General features: G+C 41.8%; 2 protein-coding genes across 4 annotated transcripts in view; one reads left to right on the forward strand and one right to left on the reverse strand.

The window, feature by feature from the left end:
* Positions 1-15,532, forward strand: part of pcsk5a (proprotein convertase subtilisin/kexin type 5a) — a 28,799-nt gene extending 13,267 nt beyond the window's left edge. Inside the window, exons 18-37 of the mRNA XM_023408621.2 lie at positions 269-372; positions 523-661; positions 878-993; positions 1,343-1,445; positions 2,257-2,393; positions 3,186-3,386; positions 3,548-3,616; positions 3,789-3,831; positions 4,049-4,191; positions 5,618-5,818; positions 7,249-7,332; positions 7,482-7,680; positions 8,467-8,681; positions 9,427-9,669; positions 10,587-10,823; positions 10,948-11,125; positions 11,769-11,986; positions 12,482-12,582; positions 12,960-13,161; positions 14,571-15,532. Coding sequence (XP_023264389.1) covers positions 269-372; positions 523-661; positions 878-993; positions 1,343-1,445; positions 2,257-2,393; positions 3,186-3,386; positions 3,548-3,616; positions 3,789-3,831; positions 4,049-4,191; positions 5,618-5,818; positions 7,249-7,332; positions 7,482-7,680; positions 8,467-8,681; positions 9,427-9,669; positions 10,587-10,823; positions 10,948-11,125; positions 11,769-11,986; positions 12,482-12,582; positions 12,960-13,161; positions 14,571-15,058 — 3,421 coding nt within the window. The 3' untranslated portion in view covers positions 15,059-15,532. The remainder of the gene's footprint in view (positions 1-268; positions 373-522; positions 662-877; positions 994-1,342; positions 1,446-2,256; positions 2,394-3,185; positions 3,387-3,547; positions 3,617-3,788; positions 3,832-4,048; positions 4,192-5,617; positions 5,819-7,248; positions 7,333-7,481; positions 7,681-8,466; positions 8,682-9,426; positions 9,670-10,586; positions 10,824-10,947; positions 11,126-11,768; positions 11,987-12,481; positions 12,583-12,959; positions 13,162-14,570) is intronic.
* Positions 15,533-15,638: 106 nt separating this feature from the next.
* prune2 (prune homolog 2 with BCH domain) overlaps positions 15,639-22,893 on the reverse strand; it is an 11,815-nt gene continuing 4,560 nt past the window's right edge. For 2 of the 3 annotated variants that reach the window (XM_023408705.2, XM_023408704.2), the window contains exons 5-11: positions 20,852-20,954; positions 18,253-18,384; positions 18,028-18,114; positions 17,393-17,491; positions 17,268-17,306; positions 16,754-16,804; positions 15,639-16,632 (exon numbers count right to left, since the gene is read on the reverse strand). In XM_023408705.2, coding sequence (XP_023264473.1) covers positions 16,599-16,632; positions 16,754-16,804; positions 17,268-17,306; positions 17,393-17,491; positions 18,028-18,114; positions 18,253-18,384; positions 20,852-20,954 — 545 coding nt within the window. In that variant the 3' untranslated portion in view covers positions 15,639-16,598. The remainder of the gene's footprint in view (positions 16,633-16,753; positions 16,805-17,267; positions 17,307-17,392; positions 17,492-18,027; positions 18,115-18,252; positions 18,385-20,851; positions 20,955-22,893) is intronic. The other variant, XM_023408707.2, reaches the window with a different exon arrangement.

Raw genomic sequence — 22,893 nt, forward strand, 5'->3', positions numbered from 1 at the left:
GCTCAAAAAAAGAGAAATGTATCTTGATTTCCATTTTACCATATCATCACAGGAAAGGACAAAACTTCTCTGTCAAATTCACCATATTGTTTAGTTAGAAGTTTCCGGAATACAGTGTTCACTGACTCAGTTCACCAAGTGCTTGTGGTGGTGTGCTGTGGGTTGGAAAACTGAGCCTGCAGTCTAAAGGCAATGAGTCATCGTTACAATGTCACATGATTGGCTGTGTGTGTGTCACGGTGCCACATGCTCTCTCCGCCCTCTCCAGTCTGCAGGGGAATCGGTGCCAGCGGAGCTGCGCAGCCGGATTCTACCACGACAAGCAGGAGGGCACGTGCGAGCCCTGTCACAAGGCCTGTGCTACCTGTGCAGGTAAGAGCAGAGCTCAAGGGTCATGACCTGTATGAAAACTTCTTTAGATGTCATTAAAATACATGATGTGGGACAGTTTGTTGTTTGCAGTATTCCTGTGTGTCCTTTTATCCATTTAAAAACATGTGTTCCTGGCTCATGCGGCATCAGGTGCAGGTGTTGGAGCATGCAACCATTGTGCGGAAGGCTACTTGATGGAGGAGTGGAGGTGTATGTCCTCCTGCAGTCCCGGCTTCTATGCCACACAGCCAAACCTAGAGATAGCTGATGGGCACAGGATATGTAGGAGGTGGGTTCACTGGTGTGTGTTCAGGTGTGGGTGGTTTGTTTATCTGCTGATGGCAGGCCTTATTCTGGTGGTTGGCTTCTGTGTGAGTGTGTGTGTGCGCGCGCTTGTTTTCACACTTGTGTTTGCTGTTATGTGCCTGTATGGGGTGTAGTCTTTTCGTGGTCAGTACGTGTGTTTGTTTGTGCGTGTGTTCAGTCTCTGTGCTCCACTCCTCAGGTGTGACGCCAGCTGTCTCACCTGTGCGGGGCCGAGCCGGGGGAACTGCAGCAGCTGTTCCAGCGGTCACAGTCTGCAGGAGGGAGTGTGTGTTGTTAGCACTGTGTGCACAGACGGTCAGTCAGCCTCTTCATCCTAGATAAATATAATGCAGCCTTGACATACAGTATTTAGTTCTTACTTCTCTAACTTCTTCAACTGCAAAAATACAATTATTTCCATTCCAACACTGTATATTCAGAGTATGAAGGACTTTTAATTGTCATTTTATATCTGTATATATATGTATATTTGCAGTGTGATACTGTATGTGGAATATAATGTGAGTCAACCATAAGTCAGCCATGTTTATGTATGTGTATACGTGGCTTCCATTCTTTGGCATCTGACATTAAGCCCACCTCTGTGCTTCAGATGGTTATTCATTTGTGAGTCAGCCGCGTTCTCATGCTGTATGTCTATCAGGAGAGTACCAGGACAGTAACGGGAAGTGCCACGCGTGTGATGCAACGTGTCTGAAGTGCACAGGGCCGCAGAGCGAAGACTGCATCAGCTGTGTTGCTTCACGGTGAGTTGGACTTGACTTTTTAGATTCAGGGTCAGAGGGGACACGAATACATCCAACTGTTTCTCTGAGTTAAAAACTGTGTTTCACCACAGTGAAGACTATTAGCATTTCATAGACGTATTAGTATTGTAGAATTCAAAGGCGGTAAGATGCTGAGCATTTCTGTATAAATAATTGAACTGTGAGTGTTATTAAAGTCAAATAATTCCAAACAAAAGCTCTAAAACTTCTCATGTTCCAGCTTCTCAGATGAGAAGATTTCCTGCTTTTCTTAATCATGTTTTAATTTAAACTGAATATCTTTAGGTTTCGGATGTTTGGTCGAACAAAACAAGGGGGTCATGGGAAGTCTCTGGGAAGTTGCAATGGATTAATGGAAAATATAATAGGCAGATTAGTTGATAATGAAAATAAATGTTAGTTTCAGCCCTGGAAAACTTCAGATGTTCATCCCCCAAAGAAGTCTGACCCCTCCCTTCAATTATTTATGTAAAAATAGGGGGGGGGAAAAGTCAACCACTTAAGATTGAGTATGAATAAAGAATAATGGTCTGCTGCTTTCTACATAATTCATCAGAAGAAATTTTATTTACGGTATACAGGGTTAGATTAGGGTTGCTGATATATATTTGATATAATGTGAATTTCAAATAATCATCAGCATCTAAAATCTCCCACATTGCCTCCCAATTTAACCAACATCACCACTCCTCCTCTTCCTCCTCCTCTTCTACCTGTGTTAACAGTTTTGTGGTATTTTCCTGTGGTACATATTTGTTTTTTTTGTTGTTGTTGTTGTTGTTGGCTGCAGAGCTCTGGATGAGGGCCGCTGCGTGGTGGAGTGCGCCAAGGGCAAGTACCAGTCAGGTGGCCAGTGTCACCTGTGCGACCACACTTGTGCCACCTGTGTGGATGCAGGGCCTGGTAACTGTAACAGCTGTGACACTGGTGAGGGCTAAACTTTGTGTGTGTATTCGTGTGTATTCGTGTGTATTCTTGTGTGTGTGTGTGTGTGTGTGAGTGAGTGAGTGACCTAGAAAATCATGAATAGAATAAAAGCAGTGGAAGTAATTTAGAAGCATGTTTAGTTAAAGAACGGAGACTGTACATTTTTGTCTTTAAAGCAACAGTGAACTTTAGTACAAGTGTTTTTCATAATCTCTTGACTATAATTCTACATATTGATGATTATGTTTATCAGTTACTACTGTAAAAGGGAATAATAACTTTTTTTCACAAAAACATTAACACACCTACTGTACAGACAAAGTCCCATATTCACTCTCCTTTATAGCTCAGCTTTGATCCCCACCAACTCCGGAGGGAAATATCTGACTCTTTAGCTGCTAAATGCTCCACTACTGTATGTTTGTCAGTTATTAGCTGTGTCTGTTTGCTGGTTGGTGCTGAGCAGGTAGCGTACCCTTGGTTTTTTTATTTTTTTTTATACAACTTTCCTTTCACTGAAAACAGCTGTCTGCTGCATCTTAAAAACAATGCTCATGAGGTCGCAGGGTGTAAAATCTAAACAATGACCTGAAAATGCTGAAATGCTCATTAGAGCCAAGAGGCTGCAGACTCAGGTGATAATTTTATGTGGGTTTATTTATATAGTATAAATGATCATTTATAGAATGGAAATAGGTAAGGAAAAGCAAACACAATCACAACCAGGAAGTTGTAAAAGCCAAGGTTCAACATCACACTTCTTCATGCCATCATTTGCTGTTTTCCCTCCAGATAAGTTTGGATTGGAGCGTTACCTGTATAAAGGCCAGTGTCTGGATGCCTGTCCCGAGGCCTTCTACCACACCAAGGAGAGGAGCTGCGAGCCATGCTCCGACCACTGCCGGCTCTGCACGAGCCCCACCCACTGCCTTAAGTGTAACTCCTCCTACTACGTCTCTGATGGAGCATGTGCGAAGCTGGAGTGTGGAGAAGGTAAACATCTTATGTGTTACACTGAGACACAGTGTCAAAGACGACCTTGAAAAGCATTGTCTCACACCGGTTCACCCTCCGTGCTCTCCACCTCTTTTTCTTTCTCTGATTGTTTGTTGCACTGTTTCTTTCCTCCACCCAATGTTTTCCTTTTTTCTCAGGGGAGGTGGAGGATCCAGATTACGACGACTGCATGGCCTGTGAGGAGGGCTGCAGCAAGTGTGTCTTGTGTAAGTCAGGGCTCAGCAGCCATGATATATTTTTCCCCAAAATTAACATTGCCCACAATAAACTGAACTTTCCTCCCAGTGTGTTGCCAGCCATGTTCAAGGGTTTTTTTTTCCTGATAGAACTTCCTATTTTAAAAGGAGAGCTGTGGTTTTTTTTGTCTGCTTTTAACAGATAACCCCAGGCATTGTCTGTCCTGCACTGAGGGCTTTTACAAGTAAGGCTGTGTGCCATGTGTGATCTGGCCTCTGTGCACTCGCTCTGCCTTTCACTTCACTGCTGTACTAGAATAAAAAGGCCCTGTTTGCTGTGGAAGTAGAGTGGATTTTGTGTGTGTGTGTGTGTGTGTGTGTGTGTGTGTGTGTGTGTGTGTGTGTGTGTGTGTGTGTGTGTGTGGTTAAAGCAAAGGTATCAACTGCTGGTTTCGTTATCAGTTTTCAGGATGGCTGCTACAAAAACTGCCCAGCTAAGACGTACAGCGTGGAGGAGGAGATGACCTGCGTCCCGTGTGATGACAACTGTGTGAGCTGTGATGAACATGAGTGCTACTGGTGTGAGACCGACCTCTTCTTATCAGGTAAAACTGACCCACTGGGTCAGGACATGAAGTCAGGAAGTATTATTTACAGTGGTGGAAGAAGGATTTAGGTTCTATACTTAAGTAAAAGTACCATTTATTTAAAAAAAAAACCCAGTACTGGAAAGTCACTAAATATGTAAGTATTATTAGCAAAAAGTACTTAAGGTTTCAACAGTTAAAGTACTCATAATTAAGACAGTGACTCCTGTGAGTGTTAGGTTATTATGCTGTATATTATATTTTGGATTATGTTAGTGATGCATTAATGTGTAGGTAGCATTTTACTGTTGTACTTGATTCAAGTGGAGCTACTTTTAACTGCTTTATATACATTGGGATAGTTTCATGTTTTATCAGATGTTCGTTGACATTGTCATTCTATGTCAAAGCTTCATCTGTAAAGTAACAGGTAACTACAGCTGTCAGATAAATGTAATGTATAATAATTTATGTAAAGTCAATGTGGACAAAGGCTCCTGTTTATCATCCTGTTATACCATTATGTATATTATATTATTGTTTTGATCTCTTTGTGGTCCAGCTGATTTGAACTACTACTTAATGTGGAGTCATGATCACACATTTTGTATTTCACATATTAATCTTCCAAAGTGATTAGTAACTGTAGCCAGGACCAAATTAACCCAAATTAAAATTGAGCTGTGGGTCCCAAATCCGTTCCCCTGGGTTTGTTTGAGATGTTTCAGTTATACATAAATTAAGTTTAATTAATATTTAAGAGCATAAACAGATATTAATACTCATATATTAAAACTGCATTTTGACACAGGGCTGCTGCATAAGACAAGGCCTCAGGTATGATGCTGAAGCTGCTGTAAATGCCTTAGTGTGGCATGTCAAGAAATAAATTTACAATTAATCAAATTACCAAAAAGAACTCGTGACATGTGATGCCTTTGGTGCAGATGCCTGGTTAGTAATCTAGCCTTGACTATAGCTGTCAAATCCAATATAATACAAGTATAAAGTCCTGTAGCATAAAATGAAAATACTGAAGAGTATTCCATTTATACTGATTTTAGCAATGCACTGCTATAACAATATAATAGTCAGACTGACAGTCAGGCAGAGATGAGGAGCGGGCTACAGAGGTCTGATAAGCTCACTTCTTTCTCACTCTACACCTCCCAGATTTTTCAGAACTGCAGATTTGTAGTCCTCAGACCCACCTGATTAATCAGACTTCACGCAGCTCCATCTGGAGCCGCAAAAGGCTTTATACAACTTTTTTTCACATCCGCATTAGTATTCCTCAAGACCTGTAAGTAGACTCTGATGTGGAAAATCACTGGAGATCTCCCTTAAGTGAAGTACAAGCACCTAAGATTGTGAACGCGCCCCGCTAAGTGGGTTATGTACAATGTTGATCTCAAAAAACAGCACCGTCTCCTGTTACTCCCAGAGGGGAGGTGTGTTTCAGTGTGTCCCGATGGTTTCTATGGCGACGAAGACACCAACGAATGTGAGGAATGTCACTCAGACTGTGTGACGTGTAGCGGCCTGGAGGACGATGACTGTTTGTCGTGTGAGGAGGGGGCGACGCTGGAAGATGGAGAGTGTGTGTCTGACCATGAGGTCTGTCCCATTAAGACCTTTCGCACCGGTGAGATTAATACTTACATATTCCACTAATCCAACTGTCTGCTCATAATGAATCAGGGATTTGGGCACTTTCACAGGGGCAGAAAAGAAATCTTGGAGGGTAATTGGTCTGTGTGCCACCGTCCCTGAACCCTTTACCAACTTAAGTACTGAAAACAGATTTAAATAATTGATTGTATGTGCTGAACATTTAGTTCCCCCCAAAGAGTAAGTTGGACAGACCTTAAAACAACATATAGTAATTAGTGGGAGGCAAGACATCTTAATTATAGGAACTAAAATAACTGAGGAAAGTACATAGGTTAACTCAAAGGTTGAAAATGAACATGCAGAAGTAAAGTTATTATTAAACTTTGAATCTCAGCAACAAAACCTTAGATTAAAGCCTCGCACCTTTGCACAAACTCTGGAACAGCACAATGTTGCAGGATGTATTTGGACTTTTCTGTAATTCCCAGTTTATTCTTTAGATCCTGAAGATAGAAAATATAAATGTTAGATGTTTTTTTCTAGCTAGTCTACCAGCAACTCTAACCATCACTAATTAACACTTTATATTTCATTTAATAATCTATACAAAAGCAGAAATATAAAAACAAATTGCGATTTTATGGCAAGACATAAAAATAATTTGGAAAAAAAGAAATGGTGGAGACACGATGCTTGGAAGTCACTGCACCCAACCACGGCATGGTCAGTGCACATGACCTCTCATAAAACCACAGCTTGTCATTTTTGCATTTCAGTTCTTGTACGAATTGAAGATTATATAATACATCATGTAAATTACTGAGCTTTAGAGGTGTTTAGGTTTAGTGCACTGATATGTGCGGTATTAGTCCTCTCATCTAGGTCTCTGCAAAAAGCAAATAAATGTATTTCCTAAAAGGTCCAACTATAGATAATATAAATTAGACTACTGTGAGCGGTGAATGGCAGTGGAGGTAGGGAGGTGCTGTGGCATTGTGGAGTCTGATGGCAGGAAAGGGCCCCTGAGCACTTTGAGGCACGTGGCTGAACGTGCTCCTGAGCCCCCTCAGCTCGGCACACAGAGGATGAAGGGGGGGGGGGGGGGGGGGGGGGGTTGTCTGTGGTCTCATCTGTCACAGAGCTGGCCTGCTTCACCAGCTTGCCCAGTTTGTTGGCACCACAAGTCCCAGTGCCAGCACAGCACAGCACAGCAGATAACACTGGCCACTACATCCTGGTACAGATTATTGAGTTTAAGAGTGCCTTCAGCAGTGACAGGCCACCAGCTCCTTGGTTTCCTTATGTTAAGCTGAAGTTGGTTGCTGTTGCACCATCCAATGAAGTTCCCCACTAGGTCTCTGTACTCCTCATCCTTGTCATGTCTGATACACACGATCTAGGATCAAAGCGTGATTTCTCTCTTTGTCGCGTGTTGTGCCACGGTGACTGTTTTCCCTCCAGATGATGGCGAGTGCGAGGACTGCCACCCATCCTGCGAGTCCTGCTCTGGAGAGGAGAAGAACCAGTGTACAAAATGTGCAAAAGGTCAGGTGGTGGTTTGTGCGCTTTCAGACCTGCAGCAGCAGTTTCATATTTTCATGGTCACACCAAAAAGATATCCAGCTCTTTTTTTTTTTTTTTTTTTTTTTTTTTTTTTCAACAGTGATGATGTTTACTCCTTCTTCCTCCTCCAGGGCAGTTTCTGACCACACAGCAAACATGTGTGTCAAAGTGTCCGGGGGGTTTCTTTGCCAGTCGGCTAAGCGGCGTGTGTGAGGCCTGCCCTCCAGGCTGTTTGCAGTGTACGGATGGTCAACACTGCACCCGCTGCCAGAGCACTCGCAAAGCTCAGTTATTCCTACAGGATGGACAGTGTGTCCAACAGTGTGTCAGGTCAGGAGTCCATCCCATCACTGCTTGTTTTTTTTGGCTTGTCTTTAACTGTATTTATATGCTGTTCACACACTGAGACACTCGAAATGGATTATTCTCAGTTAGTAAATACTGTGGGAATTAAACCCTGCTGGCAATTCATGTTGAAATCACATCTTTTAAGCACCAGGCCAGATGTTTGAGAAACGTCTTCTGAAGAGCCAAAAGTGCAATGGCAGAAGACGCATTTGCTGGCCTTGAGTTTGACGTGTCCTGCTCGATGTTAATGCCATTAAATTGTGAAATCCTTGAGACAGAAAGAAAATCTCGTCCTTGCTGAAGAGGTCCTCGAGGGGCTCCATTAGCGCTGACATGACCATTTGAACTTTTTTGGGTGTGAGGGTTTTATTTTTATTGTATTTTTACTGCCAACAACCAAGCAGCTTTTTAGCAATGCTTAAGTACTGCACAATTGTCTGGATAAATTATTGGTTGTCCTCTGTAGAGTGGAGCAGAGCAGAGCAAAATGTCAGTCCTCTTGTTTACCCCAATAGCAGCATTTATGACGGCCTATTAAATTCTTTTTTTCACGTTGCAAAATAAAAAACATTGACAAGAAGTACAACTTGACGTGTATAACACTGAAAACTAATAAATTAAATAAGAGGCTTAATACATCACCAATTATTTATAATTTCACATGCCATGGTCTAAAGTGGGAATTTGAAATTCATGCATCTTCCTAGTGATACATTTAATTCATGTACATTACACGGTGGGGTTCAACTGATGTCTGTTCTTCGTCAGGGGTTATCCTGCAGGCCAGGTGTGTCGCAGCTGTGCGGCAGGCTGTGCGTCCTGTGGGAGAAACGCCACTCACTGTCTCAGCTGTGAAGAAGCTCTCGTCCTACACAAGCACCAGTGTGTGGAGGAGTGTCCTCCAGCGCACACTGTCCGGGACGGGGAGTGCCAACGCTGCCCCTCGGCGTGTCAGGAGTGCAGCCCACTTGGGGAGTGCACAGGTACAGACACACAATGCAAACCATGACTCATCTGTAAGAGCTTGTTCAGTCTAATCCACACTGTGCTTTTACCTTTCTATGGCCCTATTCAGACAGCACTGTTATGACTAGCAAGTTTGGGTGGTTTAGCCACACTAGCAACATGGTTGTAGAGATTGAACGTGTTATTCAGTTGGTCGCTCCAGCACTTTGATCTGAACTGAAATCTGTGTGTTGGATAGATTGCAATTCCGTACTGTTTCTAAAACTTTGGTAATCCCAACCAGAGTGCCTGACTTTCCCTTTAGCACCACAATGAGGCTGATATTTGGTGTTTTTAATGAAATATTGCCGTAAAGTTTGGTTCAGATGTTCACGTTCCCAACAGGATGAGGTGTAATAATTGTAATAACTGAGAATCTCTTAAGGTGCCTATAATCAATATTTTTCTCATCACAGTGTATCAAATAGAGTTTGAAAGGTGTTGCTTGTAATGATCAACCTGCAGAGAATTATCACCTGAATCTGCAGCTCCTCTCAGCTTTAAGGAGCTTTATAGCGAGTTTCAGCTTATTGTTGTTTGTTTTTGTCACGTTGTTTTTATTCCAACTACTGTGAACAGACTCTAGTGAAATCCATCCCTCACAGAGCGAGGGCCTTTTTTTTTTTTTCTTTCTCTTGCATTCCTCTCCAAGACTTTAGGATACTTAGTATAGAGTTGTGCTAAATTGTTCTCCCACTCAGCACTGAAAGCTGTCCTTTGCAGACTGTGAGGAGTATCACTTTCTCCACGAGGGCCTGTGTGTGCTAGACTGTCCCGAGAGGTTATTTGAGGACAAAGAGCGAGGGGAGTGTTTGCATTGCCACCCTGACTGCGCTTTGTGCGACGGGCCAAACAACAATGACTGCGATACCTGTATGCACCCTGAGGCCACCCTGCACAACGGTGCCTGTCTGGCAGCCTGCTCCTCCCACACCTACAGGGACGCCACAACAGGAGAATGTGAAGGTACAACAGAAAGTTTCTGTACCCGATTGAAAGTTTTGGTTCGAGCGAACCTTGAAACACATTTATTTTGTGAATTTTATTTGACTTATTTTCTATTATACATTGAGAACTCATTTGCTTTTAGGTTTGACAAGCTCAGAGATGCTCCATTTCACTTTGCTGTCTTCTGACTGATGCAACATTTTCTGTCCTGTAAAGCGTCCTTCATGCATTTCATACAACCAGGTTATTGTAAGTGTTTTGCACACGTTAAAGTATTTTTTTTTACATTACAAAAACCCGACATTTTAACAGGAGTATGTCAAACTTTTTATATCCTCTGTACTGTATATTCTCTACTATGCCTGAGTGCGTTTCCTGACTTAGGCTCAGACAAAAATAGCAATGCTTTTCAGACAGTTAACAGGCAGCTGTCAAACCTTGAAAACAGAACAGCGATGCCAAAGACAGTTCCCTAGAGAAAGACACACCGCTCTGGTTTGTGTTATTCAGAAACACAGAGGATGGCGTGTTTCTCCCAGGAAAACGTTGTAGGCGATGCCCACTTTTGTTGCTACTTACAGTAGCTGCCAGCAGCAAGACATTTGAAAGGAAGTACTGAAAAACGGACAGTGGGTGATTTTTTTATTTATTTATTTTTTTTCCTTTTTTTAAAATGTTTATTTTCATCTGAGGTGAACATGGAATGCATAAAATGTTTTCTGAGAACCCAATAGGTGAAAACTATAAGGTAAGGTGTATAACTATAGAAAAAGATGGAAATTAATTATGGTAATGGTTTATTATCAGGAATTATTACCATATTAAATAATGGATAGATATCAAGGGGAATCGGATTGATTCTCTTTCATATGCTTCACTGCAGTTGTGACAGACAACATCCTTTGATTCAGTCACTTCTTAACTTGTATTTCCAGACTGTGACGTATCTTGTCTCACCTGCTCCGGGCCCCACGATGGCTCCTGCACCAGCTGCAGAGAGGGTCAGAGGCTGGAGGGCCACGGCCATTGTGTGCCATCAGCCAACAAGTGCTCGCCTCGCCAGTACGCAGACCAAGACGGGGAATGCCATCCATGTCACAAATACTGCCACAGGTGCTCAGGTCCCAGAAAAAGCCAGTGCCTGAGCTGCAACCAGAGACATCTCCTGCTCAGTGAGTCGAGTTTGGTCTTTGTACGGCTGGTGTATTCTCTCAGGTCTGCATGTCCTGGAAAGCTCTTCCGGCATCTGCGACTTGTTTGTGTAGCTCGCATGATCATTTGTGTTTGTTGGTGCAGATGGCACCTGTGCAGATGAATGCCCGGAAGGCTACTACGTGGACGAGTTGGGGCAGAAATGCGAGCCTTGCCACCCCTCCTGTGATACCTGCGTTGGAAAGCACAGCCAGGAGTGTCTCACCTGCAAAGCCCAACTATTTCGAGAGGGCAAAGAGTGTGTGGAGACCTGCACGCACGGGTAGTTTAACCTGCTCACCATCCAGCTGTGCCGCACATCCATCACATTAAGTGCAGCCACACAGTGTTGTCATTAATAAAAGATCAGCCTAGTCACATAATGTCACTGTGGACACGGCTTTTCTCTAGCTAGCTGGACAGAGGTGCCGTTTGGAGGTACAAGCTAATTTAGCCTGAGATTTAAATAGCCCTTCGTGTGGCCTGTAAAATGCAAATTAGACTAGATTTTATTTGGGGTGTGGTGATTGAGATAGTTAAGTTAATGTGCTGTTAAATTGATGTGCAGTTAAATACTCATGAAAACACAAAAGGGACACAAAGACTATTTATTCCTGTGACGTGCCTCCCTCATACTTTCAAACCTGCATGAGAGCAATGCACCATGTAGCAAAAAAGAAAATAGCACTTTAACTTTATCATGCAGAACCCGTGTCTCACTTCCCTCTAATGGTTTGAAGTGTTTTGTTATGAATGCATCCCCTCTGTTATAGTGGCTTGGTCTATGTCATGTCTGAGTAGTTCTGGTTGTGTGTGTGACTGAGTGGCCATGGAGAGTAGTTTCCTTTGAGGACAAACAAAGCTCTAATCTCATCTCATTTAATTGAACCTAATCTGTCATAACTTTCTCACCATCTCTCCGGTAGTCACTATGGAAACACGGGCTCAAGGATGTGTGAGAAGTGTGACCCCAGTTGTGGTGAGTGCATCGGGGCCGGGGAGGAAAGCTGCCTGAGCTGCGCTCCGGGTCTCATCTACATGCGGAAGGAAGGCCGTTGCCTGCCTTCGTGCCCTCAGGGATACTATCACGACGCTGCGCACAGGACCTGCGAGCCCTGCCACGCCAGCTGCAGAGCATGCTCAGGTACCAGCGGCCACTCAGAGAGCAGCAAGTTGATGTCATGCAGCTGAACACACACACACACACACACACACACACACACACACACACACACACACACACACACACACACACACATGCAGATCTCATGTAGGGGATGAGATATTGATGCTGCTGTTTTCTCCACGGACTGCAGAGGTAAATGTAGAGGAGAGCTTGTGTGCTGTGCTTCGACTATAGTAAAAGTTCATGTGTACTGAACATTCATTTAAACAATCATAAAAGAATAATGTAAATGAACCTTACATTTATGTTGGTAAATTGCTTATTAGTAGGAGTAAAGTATTTGTTGGGGACTATTTAGTATTTACAGTAGAAGGTCAGTGTATACGAGACTGACTGCACGAATGTTTGTGTGTTTGTCAGTAGCATCAGTTCATTGCTGGTTTTGATATTTTCAATAAGAATAATCCAGAATATATCACCAGACTTCCACTTTAAATTGTCATGTATCCGCAGGAAAAGATTCCCATAGCTGTGACTCATGCTACACTGGATACCTGCTCTCAGAGGGAATGTGCGAGTCCATGTGCGACATAGGCCAGTATCCTGTAATGAAGGTAACGACACTTTTCTAGAGTTTAATTTCACAAATATTAATTTTTTTATAAAAATAAAATAAAATCCTCATCCTGTCCCTTCCTCACCAAAATAATTACTACTAATGTTTTGGCCCCAGGTGCCATATAATGTAATTCAGACTGACTTCACCAGGAGAAATCTCAAAGAGTAGAGTGAAAATTATTATTGTGTAATGATTTCAAAATAAATCATGCTGTGAGGCAACCTTGATTGATTAAACTGAGAGGCAGTGCAAAACTTAAATTCAGTCCTTTTAGAAATGGCAGTTTTGCATATTTGGAAGCAAAGAATCAGTAGCTCTGTGTTTGGGTATGTAGGCCTCTCATTGTTGGTCTTTCCTCCTGTCCCTCATCAGGGTTCAGGACACGCCTGTGAAGACTGTGACAGTTCCTGTCTGGAGTGTCGGGGGCCCGGTCCAGCCAACTGCACCATGTGCCCGACTCAGGCCATCTTAGAAGCTGGAGGGCGCTGTTTGCTTTGTTGCCGCCACGAGGATGAGGAAGAGGAAGAGGCTACAACGCAGCAGCAGGACTGTTGTAACTGCACTGAAACTCGAGGTAGGCTATTACAAGAGAATGGAGCAGAATGGAGAGGTACGTGGTTTGAAGTGTCAGATCTTTTTTTTTCTTGAACTGATAAACTTTCTCAGGTCAACACTGACATTCAGGTTCCTGTTATCTTCTCTGCTTGCACACAGAGAGGATCTGCAGATTCAGCTTCTCTGTGTGTCACTTGTTAAGTGAAAAATAACTAAGGGTTCACTTCTTCGTCTCAGTGTCAGGAACAGCTCAAAATGCCAATCATGACTCCCAACAGCCCAAGGTGACGTCTTCAAATTGCTTTTTTTTTTTTTATCTGACCAATGGTTCAAACCCCCCGAAGAAAATAATCAACTTACAGCAACAGAATAAAACCTCACATGTGAGAAGCTGAAACCAGTGACTTTTTTTCTTGTTAGATGATTTAATTGATTTAATACCTTTTTATTAAAGGTGCACACGATTCCATAAACTTGGGGAACTTGTGAGAGACAGATTAAAAAAGACTTATCAAATTTTAAGCAGCAGACGACGGGAGGCTGAGATACCTGACTTTTAGTTCCTCGTATAGGTAACTCCAGGATTTCTGGATCTTACATTTCCTCTCGTGTAACTCTTTTCCCCATAGGATATTCCCATTTAAATATTTTATAATATAATAAAATGAATAAATAATAAATCTAAAATACATAATATGTTTAACATAGAAACACGGGACTCTCCTGGATAGTGTAACAATCATGTATGTAGGTTTATGTGATGCCCATCAGTTTCAATAATTTGTACGTTGTTTCAGAGAAATCACACGTTAGCATGGAAGATGGGTCTAAATACTACAATACCCATGACTCTCAGGTGCCACAAACTGGAGTGGTAGCAAATTCAAAATGCTTCGTCGTCACACTTGCATCAAATTTGCTGAATTTACCCAGGAATTAAAAGTGAATTGAATTATTTCACAGATTATAAAATCTGTTTTTTCAACAGTGTAATCTTTTATCTTCCACTCACCATGAGCAGCGGGACAGAATCTCAAGCTTTCTGATTGGACGCTTCGTGTTGAAATGCACCTTTGAATCCACAGTTGATTTCTCCCTGCAAAGTTTTTGTGCACATTTGTATTTGTATCTTCGACTTTTTACCAACAAAGCATGTTTTCTGATGCAAATGTTAATCTTGCAAAGGAGAGTTTGTTGCCCATTGAAGCCATAGAATCAGCAACTGTGACTTATTTAACACAGTCTGAGAAAAATTAATTGGACTTTAACTTACGGAGCCAAGGACGCCTGAAATATCTCCTCCCACTTTTTGACTCTATTTTTCAGACTTTAGACGCTCCCTCCATCATTCAGTTGTTTTGACTGGCTGAGGAGTGTATGTGTAAGTAGGACATTAGTCTAAACTTTGTGCCTGTGGGGCATTTCCAGGAGAGTGCGTCCTCAGCACCAACTTGGCGTTCACCAATGATGAGGAAGAGGAGGCCAGAGGTAACCTGACAGTCTTCATCATTGCCTGCATCCTGCTGGTGCTGGGACTGGTGGCTGTCGTCTTCCTCATCAGACACTCTCGCTCCAAGAGTGCACCCCCGGACATCACTCCTCGTGGCTATGAGAAGCTGGGCTCTGGCGGGGGATACGGAGGCGGCAGCAGACATGGAGGCTACAGCTCTGCCTCCTCTGCGTCTTACAGCGGCCGCGCCGGCTCCTCCGGCGGTCGCTTCCAGGAGGCTCAGTTAGTTGACATTGGTGAACGTCGCTCAGGGGGTAAGGAGGATGAGGACGACGACGATGAAGATGAAGACATTGTTTACATGGGCCAGGATGGCACCGTGTACAGGAAGTTCCGGTACGGACAGCTAGGAGAGGACAACGATGACGAGCTGGAGTACGATGATGAGAGCTACACGTTCCGGTGAAGCAAAAGAAGAAATACTTCTTCTCTCTTTTCTCTCTTCCTCTGTGGTGTTTATTTCCTCCTGCCCTGAGGGACAGACTCATTTATTCTTCACTGAATATGAGTCGAACCAAATGAGACATGAGAAGCTATTTATAATGAGTTGTATTTTACAACTTATTATCCATTCACAAAATGAAATGAGCTGCAGAAAAATCCATGTCGTTTAACATTCTTAAAGACTTTTAACATAATTAAGCTTGATTTTCTAGACTTTGTTTGGAGTATGATGACTTCCCACGTATAACATAATTTATTGTGGGCATTTACTAGTTTTGACAGCTTCATTAGTCATATTATTCATCTCTTCATTAATTGTTGTGTTGTTGGATTAGCATTTTAAATTTGATTAATCATGGTATTTCTTAAGCTTTTCTATATTCTCATGCGTTTGCCGTCACTGAATTTTGATTTGAAAATGTGTTCAAATAAAGTCTTGGGAAAAAAATTGCATTAGAAGAGTAATTCATGACATCAAAGGCAGACACTGACTCATTTAGCAGCAGAGCAATTCAAGTTGAAAACAATGACTGAAAACAGAGTTCAGACTCGAGTCCATTTTTATTGAATTACTAGACAGTGATCCATAATTTCTTTGCACATCCTCAATAAACCATAGTAGAAGACTCATGGATGAGAGGACCATCAGTTATCTATGAGGGGACATGCACTGATGCACAAACGCACACACATGCGTGTGGATACAGATACACACACACACACACACACACACACACACACACACACACACACACACACACACACACACACACACACACACACGCACACACACACACACTTTGGAGAACGGCTAAAAGGACATGCTCTCACATTGCACAGATACTCAATCTAACTTCTTCCTCCTTGGTTTCAGTTTGACTCTATAAAGTTAAAATATCTTTATTTTTATCTCTATTTTTCAGCTTTAGAACAAGTATTAAGACAGAGGATTGGATTGTTGAAATGCAAAAGTTGGTCATCGTTTATGGCACAAGGTTTTTTGGCTTCACCTTGTGCTTTTATTGTGGATTGCTGACGCACAAGTTGGCTCTTTCTCTGAAGTACTGAGACTGTGTTACCAGTAAAGGGTGATATTATTGCTTCACTGTTTTTCATGCACACAACTACAACACTACAGACTCTACAAATGGATTTGCGCAGTGCACTGTCTGCTGTGTAATTGCATTTCCTACCCTACTGTGAACGTTGATGCTACTGTGTAGGTGCTGCCAAGCATCACACTTGACTATATAGTTCTCTGGACTGCAGGTGTACGGTACAGTAGATGCTACAGCAGCCATAAAGATTGAGATCTGAGTGTTAACTATTGTAAGTTGTGTTTTCATATTAAACTCCAATGTCTAACTGACAAACACTGACTGAAACACACACACACACACACAAGCTTAACAACCCTTTGCCTCTGCTTTCCAGCTACAGCCATACAATACAACAGTGACTTCTGAACATTGAGGTGACCCATCCATTTAGGATGTTTGGGTTTAAGAGCTGCTGGCACCGGCTACGTCTGCTCTGCTGGGAAGACAAAAGAACAAAACGGAGGCATTAGACGAGTGTGTTTATGTATGGATGACAGACTGTTGACACAAGGCCATTTCTCTTCCATGTGTGAACTTAAACGTCTTGGAGGACTTACTCTGTTCTGCCTGCTGTTGTTGGCTCCGGTCCCTGCAGAAAACTATTCACTCTTGAATAAAAAAAAGAAAAAAAGGAGAGGTTGTTAGAGCGGGATTTATTGTTGTGATGCACTTCTATGTTGTGAATTTGAAGACACGTGCAGCTTGTGATTCAGTGCATTAGTCAGCAAGAGATTTGTGTGTAATTCCACAGCTTTGTTCCAACATTTATTATCAGTGTAATAGATCACTTTGCAATAAAGACGGGCTCATTTATTTTACAGTGCTGATAAATGAGATGAAAGTGATGCATTTAGCATCTTTAGCAACTTTTTTTTTCTTTTTTTTTTGCTGTCTCTTTTTCTGTAATTGCAACCATAGCCAGATCCAATTGGTCCTCATCCAGCAGAAGAGTCCCTGTGATCTAAAAGTGTGCCATCTGATAAATGAGTGCTCCAGCCAAGGATAAAACTGAGGCAGGGGCTACTGCCTCCGCAGAGGGCAGTAATGAGAGGCAGGAGAGTTGATGCTTACTTTGAGTTCTCTGCTGCTTCCTTCAGATCCCTGTCAAGTCTAGAGGTGAGAGTTCAAGTGACAAGATGAATATAAAGTCATTTAAAAAGACAACTCAGGCCTGGAGGAGATGGGCATGGACTCACCTAATGATGCACTCTGGGATCTGGATGTATTCCATGGGGATGAGTTCCTGCAGCTCGTCCAAACTGTTCACATACTTTATCTTACTGCTGAACTTGGCGCTGTGACAAGAGCAACATACATACACACGCATAAAAACTAGCGCAATGACAGGCATGTGTTCCCATAAGCACACACACAATCTGCTTGACAGGAACACAATTATAGTTTGTTTTTCTTTTGAAAGTAGGTTACAATCTAAAGGTACTATATGCAAATATATAGCTAAATGTTGTTTCTTCTGGACTGGTGAGTAAACAGCTGTTTAATGCTAATGTTGGCTATGTAGCAATAGCAAATACATATAGCTGCTTTAAACCTGATGATGGCACTAAATAAAAAGTTGAGGGATCACCAAAGTTACTACAATTCATCCTGAGGGAAATGTAAAATGTCTGCACCAAATTTCATGGTAATTTATTCACTAGTCATTCAGACATTTCAGTAAAAGCACTAGAGGAAAAGTCAGAGGATAGCCTAAGTCAGTACAATGTATCCTTGTTGAAATCCATATTATAGTTTTTGAGATATTTTAGTCTGAACCAAAGTGGTGGATTTTCCTTCCACGGCAAATAAAAATAACAAAAATCATTTTTACCTGATGAAGGGCTTGGTAATGGCTAGAATGGTCCTGATAAACCATGATGGATGGAGAATAATGAAGGATTTCAAATTCTTCCTGAGCCTGAAGACAGAACAATATGGCACATATTAGGTGTGTTCATGTTCCTGTTGGAGCTCATTTAACTTTGTGAAGAGTTGCATGTTTTGAGAGTTGTTTCATAGTATGATCACATAACAGGTGTAAGTGAAAGGGTCAGACCTCCTATCGATCATCTGATAGCATTTCTTCAGCCAACCAAGACCAGGCATTCTTCTGTGAGGCGTGGCTCCATTCAGGTACACGATCATGTAGTCCTCCGCCACCATCAGCTCCAGTGTGCTGATCACATACCTGAAGATACACACAAACACACACACAGAGAAATACTTAAAAGGTCAGCAACCATAACTGCTATCCTGGGGGAAAAAAAACAAAAACAGCGAGACTGAAAGTGTAAAATTGTACTTTCACATTGGACTGTGTGCTCTTCACATACCTTTTTTTTTTTTGGAGTCATAATTCAACAAGATGAGTCTAAATCCATGCTAGCACTGTGCTAGTGCTTCCATCTAAATGCTAATGTGAACGTGTTAACATGCTCACTATGAAAATGCTAACATGCTGATGTTTAGCCTGTCAGGATTCTCATATTAGCTAATTAGCTAATAATGTAGTGCACGAATAAGAATTTTGTCCTGATAATGCTGCTAGATGAAAGGTTAAGGGATCATCAATCATCATCATTATTACAATCCAAAGTCAGCAGGATTCTTCGCCCAGGAACCATGAATATCTGTAGAAAATTTCATTGCAATCCATCCACTAGCTGTCAAAAGAAATAAGAGTGGTTCAAAGCGGTGGACCGACAGACAGATCGATATTTCAATCCCAAGAGTCAAACCACTAGCATGGCTAAAAATTGAAAACAACTTCTCTGTTTGTGTTGTTTAGAGTATGGTGTTCACCTCTGGAAATGAGACTATTACAACAGATAATACGAATGACAAATACATTAGAGCCACAAAATAAAGACTTTAAATCTATAACTTCTCACCGTATCCCAGTGGACAAACACTCACAGTTGCCATGTATTCAAATCAATGCAACTCCAGATACCAAAAGAAAAAAGGCAATGTCACTGTGTCCTCAACATTACGTGTGTCAAAATAGTGAAATGTAAGGGCAAGAAATGCAGACCCATATTTAATTTGATTCTGAATGCCAACAATATGAGGAAATGGGAGACAAGTCTAGCCCAGTATTTGAAAAACTAGCAGCATTTTTAAAATTTCTTTCCTCTGATGTCAGCTATGAGAAATTGGTAAAAATGTTGCTTCATGGATGAGCTGTTTTGCTTTGAATTTCATCTTTTTTTTTTCCTTCTCTGCATCAGTCTCCGCAACTCAATCAGACGTCTACCTTTTTTAAAATCCAATACTCTGATTCAAGCCAAAAGAAACCATTATCTGTGTCTCATTTCTCTTCTCAGCCTCCGTCCACCTTTTCTCTCCTTCTCGATCAGCAGGGAACTTTGTCAATTTTTGACAATATCCTCAGTTACCACAGTGCTTCGAGTTTCCTCAGTAACTCCTCTAACTTCAGTGAGTTTAGGATCACTCTGTCTCTCCCCCTCCTCCTGATCCAATGTCATTCTCCAGCTTACAAACCAACATCCACTCTGTTTCATGACTATTGTGTTTATCTCCCACTGACATAAAGCTGTATACTGTTCACCTCCCAGGATAGGTTCTCCTCCTTGCAAGTATTCAGACTTCAAGCCATCTGGCATCAGAAACTGCAGACACTACGGTTTACCTCCTTTCATTTCTATCCAAAACTCTCGGAAATGCCAGCTTACTCAATATCTTTCACAGAACAGCCTGTGGGATCCCAACCACACTGTCCAAGCATGAAATGCATCTGTGCCAGCACGACAGTGAAGACATCAGCATGGGAGGTCTCAGCAAACAAGCTAGATTATCACTTTATTTAGAGAGTTTCTTTGTGTAAAGGGGCTGTGTCTGTTTTTAAAAATTAGGCTGAATCCTCGATTTGTGAAATACATTCTATGAATAAAGTGCATTAAAATGCAGTAAACGTAATGTCAGCGTGCTGCGTTGCTCACAGTGACAATGCTAACACACTGATGTTAAGCAGGTACAATGTTACCATACCACAAATCTTCTTAGTTAAGTGTGTGTGTGTGCAAACACTTGCTAATCATGGTTATGAACGTTATGATGGTGATACATGAAAACTCAAAGATCGCCAAAGTCATGACATCCTCTGGGAACCGTGAATGACTGTAGATAATGTCGTGCTCATCCATTCAGTAGTTATAAACAGCGTGGCTCTAGGGACAAATATCCCATCTTTCACTTTGGTTCACACTGAAATGTTTAAGCTCCTGCTACATGAACTTGTACAGACGTTCATTGTCCACTGAGAATGAATTGTATGACTCTGGTGTCCCGCGACTTCTCTGTGGCACCACCATGATGTTCACATTTGTGGTTTTTAGTAAAAAAAAAATTTTTTTAAATTGGATTGAGGATGGAGTTCCATGAAATTTTGTACAGGCATTCATGTTCCCTGCAGGATAAATTGTAATAGCTTTGGTGATCTTCTAACTTTTCATCTAGTGTGGCTAAAATGCAAATTAATAACAGAACTGCAAGAGCAATAACTGTAACATTTCTTAATTAAAAAATTGGATGAGTGACTGAATCAATAACTGACAGAAATTAGAAAGTGGGCCAGAGAATAACATGCTGAAAAAGTAAAAAGTGTTTGTTAGTCACTGCAGGGTGATACTCACAGGAAGAGGTTCTCCATTATTTCATGGTAGTCCTCTCTGTCACTGTCTGGCAGGAAACAGGCAGCAAACACTATGATGGCATTCACTCCGTTGCCATAGTAGCCTGGTTAAAAACACACAAAAATAAAAAAGGAATAAGAGAGTTGACCTTGTTCCATTGTTGTAGAGAGCTTGGCCTTAATTAGCATAGTTTTCATAATTTGATTGTTCTTTAATTTTCCTCCTTTTTGTTCTATTTATCTGCCAATCTGTGTCTCTTTTGTACGACTGTCTCTCTGTCCCGTTTCTACTCACTACTTTTCAGATGAATGTAATTTCCTTTTATTCACCAACCCATTCATCAGCAGATTTGGTGTCACTCAGACAGAGGGTCTTTTATCTAAATGACAGAGCTGGTGATATTGACTGTTCAGTGACAGACGTCTCTTGTTTCCATGGGACGGCTGTGTGTCACTTAAGCCCGCAGCACAGAGCACAGTGGCAAGAAAATGCACTACCTGTTATGTTTATGGGCTCCAATTTCCATCAGTAATGGTAATGTGTTCGGGATTTACTGAAGGCACAGGCTTGTCAGGGCGCAAGCCCTCGGCCCTTGGGTTTTAGTGGGCCCCATGGAGAGGGAAGAGAGAAAGATGGGGGCCCCTGCCTGTGAAACCAATATGGTGTGACTCCATGTATGGCCTCAATTTAAGACCCAGGTCCCCCAGCAGTCTTAATGCAGCTGCAGATGGGTAATAAATGAATGGAAACTGTTTTAGTAAGGGTTGGGACACCAAATATTCTTCAAGTCTCTGGAGCTCTGCTGGAGGGAAAAACAACATTCTTCCTCATTTGGTGTTTTATAGAGCTGTGAGTCAATTAGTCAATTGACAGAAAAATATCAAATGCTAGAAAATCTCTGGTTTTAGCTTTTCCAATGTGGGGGTTTGTGTTATTTATTTGTCTTATGTGATGCTAAACTGGATATCTTTGGGTTAGGGTTAGATGTCACTTTTGGTTTTTGGAAATTCTGATTGGCATTTTCTCACTATTTTCTGACATTTTCTAGATTAATCATTGGCCGGGAAAGTTATTGACAGATTAATCGATAGTAAATGTAATGTCTAACATGTTGGTATAAAAGTGTTCAGCCTCTGGTGACAACACACGATTCACATAATTTTCATACTCAAATCATTCAGTGATCCCTCATGCCCTGTAATGGAAGCATTGGTTTTCCTTTAATCCGTCACCTGTCTGTATGCTTGTAGTGAGTGGTTTTGGTCAGCGACCTCCACCCTCCATTGAACACATTCAGTATAATTTTGTCAAGTGGCCACTTTACTGCTTTTCAACCTGAATCCTATTGTTCTGGTTTTCACTGGAAATGTGGGGAAAAAAGGACATAAAATTTTCCACTGTGCTTTTGTTTGTGGAGAGTTTCCTCTCTGATGGCCAATGTGTTATGTAAAACTCAGCAGCTGGCTTCGACTGCAGCCTGTATTTCCTCATTGTTGGTTGGCTCCAGCCCAAGGTGAAGATGAGGCATCTCCAGAATGATCAACATCATTCTGCAAACTTGTTTTTCCAGCTCAAACACAACAAGTGATTCTGTTACTTTGAATTAGATATTCAGGCTGACTGGAAACTAAAAATGAAAACAATAATCAAGCCCACATTACTTCTACTGAATAGATGCTGTTAGTTTCAGACAATTTTCAATTTGGTTGTTTGCCTCTGTTTATCTTTGTGCCAGCAGCACTGACGTGGCAGAATTTACAATGAATACTGGGTATTATAAGAAGACTACCTGAGAATGGATTCACATTTTTAAGTCTTTCTTAAAACAACACTTGCGTGCCTGTAGTGCAGCATATTTTGGTAGCTGCGACTGTTCCTCCTGCCCATGGTAAGGGAAGGAGATTCCAGTGTACGTGATGGTTGACATAATCTGTAGTCATCAATCTGTGTAAAAATGCACTGTAAAGTTCAGGTGAAGGGAATATGAGGTAGCCGGAGTTAAGAGGGCATAGGTTTGGTTTCAGAAGCCTGGGGGATGGGGG

Source organism: Seriola lalandi, unplaced genomic scaffold (genome assembly GCF_002814215.2).
Source record: "Seriola lalandi dorsalis isolate HSWRI2012SDOR001 ecotype SW California unplaced genomic scaffold, Sedor1 jcf7180002054370, whole genome shotgun sequence".
In the NCBI taxonomy this organism is placed as follows: domain Eukaryota; kingdom Metazoa; phylum Chordata; class Actinopteri; order Carangiformes; family Carangidae; genus Seriola; species Seriola lalandi.